The following is an 8604-nucleotide window of genomic DNA, read 5'->3' as shown; positions in this document are numbered from 1 at the left end:
AGAAAATGGCTTGATAATGGCAGACTGACGACCAAAGGTTAGATTAGGTTACATTTATTTATACTGTAGCTATATGGTACGATAAACGACACACGCCTGAATATCAGTGTGTCCTGATGCAAGACTTTATTTAATTGTCTGGTTTTCATGTATGAGCAGGTGCTGTGTATGTCATCTGTTTAGGCTGCAGAAGAGGAGTGTGTTAACATGGTTCAGTTAGTGTAATCGTACTGAGGATGTGTAGAACAAGTCAAGCACTCCCTTTGGTGTGTCCGGTTTACTTCTCCTGAGTCCTTGTGAGATGACACAGAGTGAACGTGTGTGTGTGTGTGTGTGTTTGTGTGTGTGTGTGTGTGTGTAAGAGAGAGAGAGAGGTGTTGTCTCTTTGCATCATGAAGCAAAACAGATGGATCAAATCAGCCCACACTATTTGGAAACTCTGAAAAAGTGTGTCTGCGTGTGTGCCCTGTGTGTGCGTGTGTGTGTGTGTGTGTGTCATCCCTCAAGTGTATTTTGTTCTTACTGTAAGTCTCATCCTGGCATGATGACTATGCTCTACTTTGAGGTAAGTCAATCCTCTGAATGCAGACAGAGATGAAACCTCAGAAAAAGGCCAAAATAAGGCCCATGTCCCCTATTTATAGTTTATCATACTGTAGTGAACATATATCCTTGTAAATACATCTAAATATCATCCCTGAAAGGATAAATACAGCTTTTACAGTACTGTTATGAAATTATTATTAATAATTATTAATGGAATCTATGTTTAATTGTCTCTAAATATGTTTAAGAATATATAAATAGGTAACTATATTATATACATTGATATGTTTGAATAATATTGGACTAAATAATGTAGCTTTTTTCAGAAAAAAACTCAGAATAACCCTACCTGCCAAACGTCAACTACCTGGTAAAGAAAATTTGCAAAATGCACTTTTTTTAAAAAATTCAGTTAAATTCAATGTTCTTATGTCACTCGCAACAGACATAATATTAATAGATATATTGCGGAGACGTATATTGTTCATACCATAGTACTCTGTTTAACTGGATGTGGTCAATAACAGTGTTCCAGTGTGCTTGCACTTGGCAAGAGCTGACTGACTGAATTTGTCAGAAAAACTTTGTACTATAAGTAGTCAATTAAATAAATACAAATACATAGTTGTAAAAAGGCCAAGTTAGAGACACATATTGTAACATATTTCAAAACAGACATGTAGTGATTATTCATAATTATATTGATTGATAGTGTTCTCATACTGGGAGCTCTGGCTGTATGAATAAAGTGTTGTGCATGACTATCTGTCAAAGACATGGCCACCTATTAATGGACTCTTCCATTTGTTATACACAGGAGAAAAGTGTTTCGGACTTCAGAGTAACTATGAAGTAAATTCTCTGAACATTTGAACTCAACCATGCAACTTGCCCCCGGAGTGTTACAGTACAGTACACAGTGCAAAGACAAACATGGTCTGTACACAGAGCATAGAAAAGGGCAAACCATGACTGTCTAGCTCCAACCAAACCCCTTGATGTCCACGTATTCCCAAACAGGTTATCTTGTGCTCATGCACTGTGGAAATGCAACTATTAGGATTAGAACAACCACACACACACACACACACACACACACACACACACACACACACACATACACACACACACACATATCACACACATATCATATATAGCAGTGTCTGAGAGATGAGATAAGGGGCTTAGATGAAGGGGGCAGGGTTGTCTCTGGTGAAACTCTGACTGGCATGGCAGCTCTGGGGTAATCCTGCTAATCCTCTGATAGCTCAGGGGTTCAGTGGAACTGAAGGCCTTTGACCCTGAATCAAGAGAAGGTGCTAACACACCACACGACCACACACACACACACACACACACACACACACACTAGTGGCATTTAGGAAGTCATGGTCCCAGATTTTCACCAAAACACACCTAAAGAGTAAATTATTAACTTTTAGGAATCCCCAAAATATGCTGATAACATTAGTAGATGTAGAACAGCATGTTCACATTGTTTGGAATGATTGCAAGGAAAATTAGGAAGGATTATGAGACCAATGAACTTTGACTAACTGGACCATTCCCACAATACATGGAAAATTGTGAAGCTGTTAACGAAACAGCTGTTACGTGACACATATTTTCAAGTCATGTCGCTAGTTTGTTTGCTGGTATAACTACCAAGGTCTGGATATAGTTCAAAAGTGTGCATGGAAAGATGCAAACATGCAAGTAAATAGACTATGCATGCGTCTTCAAGAATATGACAACGACTCCCTATAGTCTATATCTGTTTCATATTTGCACAGTTTGCAAGCCATATGTCCACCAAAATTCAAAATACAGGAAAGCCATCAAGCTCAAATTACTTATAAATTACTAACACTAATTAAAACCAAATAAGAGACGCTCACATCTCAAACAGTTGTTATACTGTTTTAAGAAAATATGTTTTCTCTTCCCTTGTGCTCCTCAGTGCTTGATCTACCATAACGAAAATAAAAAGGAGCCACATTTTACCTCTCACAAGGACTCGGTTTGTAATATCATCCGGTGTTTGACATTAAAAAGGCTGTAATCACGATCAGGTTGGAGGGATTGTTCAGCTCCACTGGCAACCCGCCCTCCAGTGTGTCTGGGGCTCTTAGAGCTGCGTCAAGGTACACAAAGAAAGACAAAACAAGACCGGAACCGTTATACATTTCAAAATAAAAGTGATGTTGGCGAGTATTTCACACCAAACATCACCTTTATGCAAATCTGCAAATCACTATAAGATATCCAGTGTCCAAAAACCAAAAATACTTACAACATGCAGTTGATGAAACACTGGTGTTATAGTTGAAACATATTTTTGAACATAGTTCGAAATAATTTACACTAATAGAGCAGATTTGCTCAATTAACCCAATTTGTTGAAATAATTTGGATTTTTAAATGTAAGGTTTTTTCCATTAAGTTTTCAGTTATGATGTAACCTCCCATTGCCTAGCTACAGTGACTTCATGGTAGTAAATGTATAAAATTAATGCATTCATGAAAACAACACACACACACACACACACACACACACACACACACACACACACCACACACACACACACACACACACACACACACACACACACACACACACACACACACACAGTGTGTTTACTTCGCCACATTTCCACCAGATTTACTTTAAAAGGCCCTACCGGAAGTTCTTATAATCCGGCACACTTGACGCTGTTGCCTGGTGTAGATAACTTGGTGCTGCTGTGAGAGCGCTCACACACACTGAGCAAGTGATGGAAGACAAACTCGGTCTCTGACGCGCGTATCGCTCACCTGGCGATATTTCCATCGCCTGTTTTGTGATTTTCTTCCATTTTTATTTCGTCACATTTTTGTTTGTATCAAGAATAAAAAATACATTCTCCAAGCAGACCTGGAGTTGAAGCAGAAGGTGAACGCCCGCCGTATAATTCAATAGCCTATCAGTTTCCATGCTGACTAAAGTTTGTGTAAAGGGAAATTGCGCACCGGTTGGCCAGGATCTGAGTCATGACAGAGGAGTGAGGCACTTTTGCCAAAATGCCTGTTTACTGGAATAGGCCTGTCACTTTTTCACGGCGGTCCTATGGAATATAGTCCGATTTTACACAATCTATATGTTGTGCCATCATCCCACGTGAAAAACAAACTATTTGTGTTCTGCATAATGCTGTCCCTCTGGGTGTATATGATTTATTGTTGTGTTGGCTACTGCTCAACTATGCCAAACCTGGCGTATGGCTCGGTAAACAGACATGAAAACGATTCAGAAGTTGACAATCAGGAGTCCTCTCTCCGGGCTTCCAGGGACTTGCTGAATAACGAAAACGATTTGGACAGCAGAGGAGAAGAGTGGGACGAAATTAGAGGCGAGGCGAAAACGTTGGATGATAATGCCATGTCAGGTTTCCTCAATGAGTCGGAAAGTAAAAAGTTGCCCCAGGCGATCATCATCGGGGTGAAGAAAGGAGGGACCCGGGCTCTGCTGGAGTTTCTGCGCCTGCATCCAGACATCCGAGCGGTGGGAGCCGAGCCGCACTTCTTCGACCGCAACTACGACAAGGGACTGAAGTGGTACAGGTAGCCTATCACACTTAGATGCTGTTTTAAAATATTTAAATATTTATTGTGAACTGAGCTCTGCTCTGCTTTATTAAAACAAATACATGTCATAAAGACCTTTCCTTGCATAAGTGCATCTCATGTGCAGTAGTTATGGAGGCTCTCCCCAAGCATATCTCTTTTCCAGAGTAAAATTCAAACATCCAATTTCCTCTTGTAAAAATCTTATTTACACTTTGTGTCACCATCATGCAACTTGTATCTCCTTTGTATCATATGAGTTGACCATATTAAAAACACAAGGCAGTAGGCTGGAAAATCTAAGATAGGCTAAATAAAAAGCTAATTTAATTTACTGTATAACATATGGATTTGACCCTCAAAGCAAAAATGAAAATAATTAAATACAGATTTTCTCTTTTAAAAGTCTATTTTCTTGTGACCTTTAACTTTCTTATATTGCACCAAAGCTACTAAATTACATTATCTTGACAAGCCCCATAACCATTTTTTTGCAAAAGTAAAACTAATGTGATAACAAGCTCATTCATATTTTAGTGCAATACATTTAGAAAAGGTCTTTTTTAATACCATAGGTTTTTAATACCATAGGTAAGTAACATGATGCTACAGGTAGATTCAAACAAATTCTTAAGAATTGCTGATTTAAAAATAGATTAAGGTTTTGTAGTGAAGTTTGAAATGTGCTATGACCTTTTATGGATTTATGTCAATCTTTAGAAGGACGGTAAACTGAAGGTGACTTTAAAACCCACTCTATTACTGTCTTTATTAAACCAGAGACTAAAGATGTTTACAGTTTGTCATGTTGATAACCTTCATTATGGTTTAGGCCTGAAAACAAAACATGAGTGACAAGTAATATTTACCTCTGAAAAACAGACTTCACAGTAAACTAATACATTTGATATGTTGTTACTGATAGAAATAAACATGAGATGAATAAAACACTGCTGATAAGTGTACCACAATCTGTTGATACACATATTTTAATATCTAGATGATGCAGTTTCAACAACTGCAGGTGCAATCAACCCGCTAATGTCAGTATACCTCAGGTCATAGGGCACAACAATACGTATCCACATTTTGGACAACAACTTAACTTGTACATTTTAGGCAACTCTTCTCAGCCATGTTCATTTACACAGCACAATCAACAATGTTCTGCTTGTTTGCACGACCTTCACTCAGAGATCCTGGCATTTGTCGACATACGTCCTTGGATCTAAACTTGTTGTGGCTTTTAGACAACAAGTGGATGACAAGAAAGAGATAAAACAAAAAAAACAACCTTCCATTTAAATTTGACATGAATTTTGGATACAGCTCAAAGAGAGAAACAACCCTTGGTTCATGGTTAGTAGTCAGCAAGTTACATCATGTCATGATTCAGCATTCTGAGTTCCAGTGTATTGATTCAGTGGCAGTCATTTTTTTGATGTTCAATCTAAAATAGGCTGCTTAGACCTTCAACATTGTGTAATGTAACATTTTATTGTATGCTCTGCCATGGCAACTGTTGTCCTTGTACCATGCCTCACAGTCTCAATAAGCAGGCTCTTTACTATTGACTCAGCTGCACTGTTTCACAACATGCTACTCTTAGTGGCAATAAATCACAAACACACTATATTCGTGGAAATTATTGATCTCGTATGTACCCAAAACATTCCCGGAAATGGTTTGGCTTCGAAAGCTTTGCATCAGAGCAACCACATTGTTAATAAGAGATGCTGCTGTTTCAAGTGTCCTTTTGACTGAGCAGAGGGATTAACAGGCAATGTCAAAGGATCTAGACACTGTTTCAAAGCTGGCTCCATAAAGCTACAATAGGGGAAGTGAAGCATTGTTCAAAGGACTTCTTGCTTAAGCTCCTTTAAGAATTTCCGGACAGGTTTGAAGACACTTTTGGATGACCAGTGTGTGGAGAGTGGTCTTTTGTCCATCTCTACAGACTGAGCAGCAAGAACAAATTGAAATAATCTTATCTTTCTTTGTTTATGGCACTAAGCCCTAACGCTGTTGTCACAATGCACGCGCAATGTAGGCAATGGATGTTAACAATGAGTGTTAAAGAAGGAGAAGATATCATTAAAGGTGGACACAATGCAATGTTACGTAACATATACTCAAAGAAGCAGCCACTTATAATTGAGACGTGCCAGTGACTTGTTCACAGTGGCAGCTTGTGGATGTGGAACACTGTTTTATCTTGGGGCATGTATAATAAAGGCCTCTTTTCCCAGAGAGGTGATCTGGCTAATTAAAACAACTTGGCTTGAGTTGTCACAGTGAGAGCACTGTGCCACAGATTGACCCCATACAGCAAGGCACCATGACATTGAGTCTATTCTTAATGATCATTTAGTGGAGCCCAGAAAAAATCCTTGCCTTGCTTTATGGTGGAGCACACCGTTGTTGGACGAATACATTTTGGTTGAATAAATAAGCATATTGTATATGGAGTTTTAGCAGTTTGGCACATCTTTTTAAAGCCTGTTGAAACATTTCTCATTGCAGTCCTCTGTCCCGTCTGCACAGACGTTAGTCTATATGCCAAGAGCATAAAGCCAGGAGAAGTTGTGTGTGGATTTGTTTTCCCATATGTTTCACATCATTGCCCCCAGATTAATAGTGTGCAGTAGTCTGGGGAGAGGAGCAGTCCGCTGGGTGGGCTTATCAGCTCCTGTGGTGGCATTGAGTTGTGCCAACACCATTTATCTGCTGTGATTGGTGTGTCCATTCCGCTGGAGGTCTGCTGTGTCCATCCTGCTGGAGGCCCCACAAAGCGGAGAGGCCCCTGCACAGCAGGACACCAACCACAATACAGCACGTTCTCACCCATCGGTAGAAACAAAGAAACAGGCAGACAATTGTGCACAATCACACAGAAGGCCTTGGCCCTTCCTTGCTTTAATAATATCACCAACTTCCTCCTGTATGTCTTATTTTGGCAGGTTAATACTCATCTTCTGCATGCATGCTCAAATCAAGTTCTTCTGTGTTCCATACAGTAGATGTGACTTAATGGCTGAGATTGTGTTTTTCCTCTTGAGGCTCCATATAAAGACAATGAGCGGCCTTCTTACTAACTCACTGAGGGTGTCAGACAAGACGACCTAATCCTCCTCAGAGCCCCAGGGGAGCTTACTGCAGGCCAGTGGCAGATAGAGGGCAGTAAATTTAAAGTGAGTCTTTAGAAAGTGCAACAGTATTATGGAGCTCAATGAAAGGGGATGTTGAAGAACCCCTAAGGTCTGCATTAACCCTGACAATAAAAGAGCAGACAATTAGTGTGAAACATGTTTTCTCTGCGTTCACTTTGTATGCAAATGTGCTCAGAAGGGTGAAAGTGCCCTTTGACGAGGCCCAGCAGGAGTTCATCAGAAAGAGCATTCATTGGAACCTGCCCCAGAAAAGACTCCAACACTGCACTTTGAAGCTTTTTAGCCTGAAAGTTGACTTTCAGGGATCTCTGTGCGGAAAGTTGCCTTTTTCCCAAGAGAAGGTTCATGTGAGTCCACTGGTGGAATATTGCTTACTCAACACTTTTAGCTCTTTGCGGGAACACAGGGGGATTGGCGTAAGTTAGAGAGCTCTCGATATAGGTATATCCACTAGCTTAAACTAATGTGTCAGCACACTGACAGGAAAAAAAAGGAAAACTGCATTGATAATGAGATGCTTTAAAGAAACAATTCACACATGCAGCTGTTCAAACTTTCCTAAAATATTTTCACAAACCATAGAACCTTGCACTTTAAAACTTCATACTCTATAAGATTGTTTCCACTCATAGACAAAACTGTTATTCAGAGATATTCCTAAATGCTAGTATTCCAAGAATAAGTCCACTAGATTGTCAACACTGGTAATGTGCACCTCCCCTGCCTATTCTAGAGACTGAAGATTTAATTTGCTGCTACAACCCCCTATGCTTTTGCTTCAAGCAAATTGTCAAACCCCAGCACTTATTACAGCACTTTGGAAACACTGAAACAAAACATGTTCACTTATCCATTTCCATTTTATCCCCATGAGTTGTTGACTTCCTCATCTCTCTCCTTTGTAGTATCTTCAGAGAGAATGTGTTGTTTCCTGCTTTTGTCTTTTTCTCCACTGAGGAGACTCCCTGACAGCAAGTCAGAGCAACTTTAGAAAGCACCCATTGGCCCAGGCCATCTTTGGTTTGCTTTGCTGATCCTCTTAGACCAGTATGTGCCTGTAGGGAATTACCTCATTGCACCGAGCACTACATATATTGGACACAAATAATAGATTGTCTTATCCAATTAAATGGAAACTCTGATATCATAATTGTCGATGTTTTGACAAAGTAAACAATCCCAATATTTATTAAAGTAAAAATGCTTCCTTCTGACACTCCCAGCTGCAGTTGATCTTCTATTACTTTTGCTTTGCTCTTTACTAATATATTAGCATACTTGTATT

At 39.6% G+C, this 8604-nt stretch overlaps 1 protein-coding gene across 1 annotated transcript in view; it reads left to right on the top strand.

Annotated features, from left to right (window-relative positions):
• The first annotated feature begins 3300 nt into the window (after window positions 1-3300).
• hs3st3b1a (heparan sulfate (glucosamine) 3-O-sulfotransferase 3B1a) overlaps window positions 3301-8604 on the top strand; it is an 11490-nt gene continuing 6186 nt past the window's right edge. The window contains exon 1 of the mRNA XM_032537845.1: window positions 3301-4146. Coding sequence (XP_032393736.1) covers window positions 3653-4146 — 494 coding nt within the window. The 5' untranslated portion in view covers window positions 3301-3652. The remainder of the gene's footprint in view (window positions 4147-8604) is intronic.

This window comes from Etheostoma spectabile, chromosome 15, assembly GCF_008692095.1.
Source record: "Etheostoma spectabile isolate EspeVRDwgs_2016 chromosome 15, UIUC_Espe_1.0, whole genome shotgun sequence".
Classification (NCBI taxonomy): domain Eukaryota; kingdom Metazoa; phylum Chordata; class Actinopteri; order Perciformes; family Percidae; genus Etheostoma; species Etheostoma spectabile.
The sequence above is the reverse complement of the archived record's forward strand: the minus strand, read 5'-3'. Positions and strand labels throughout refer to the sequence as shown.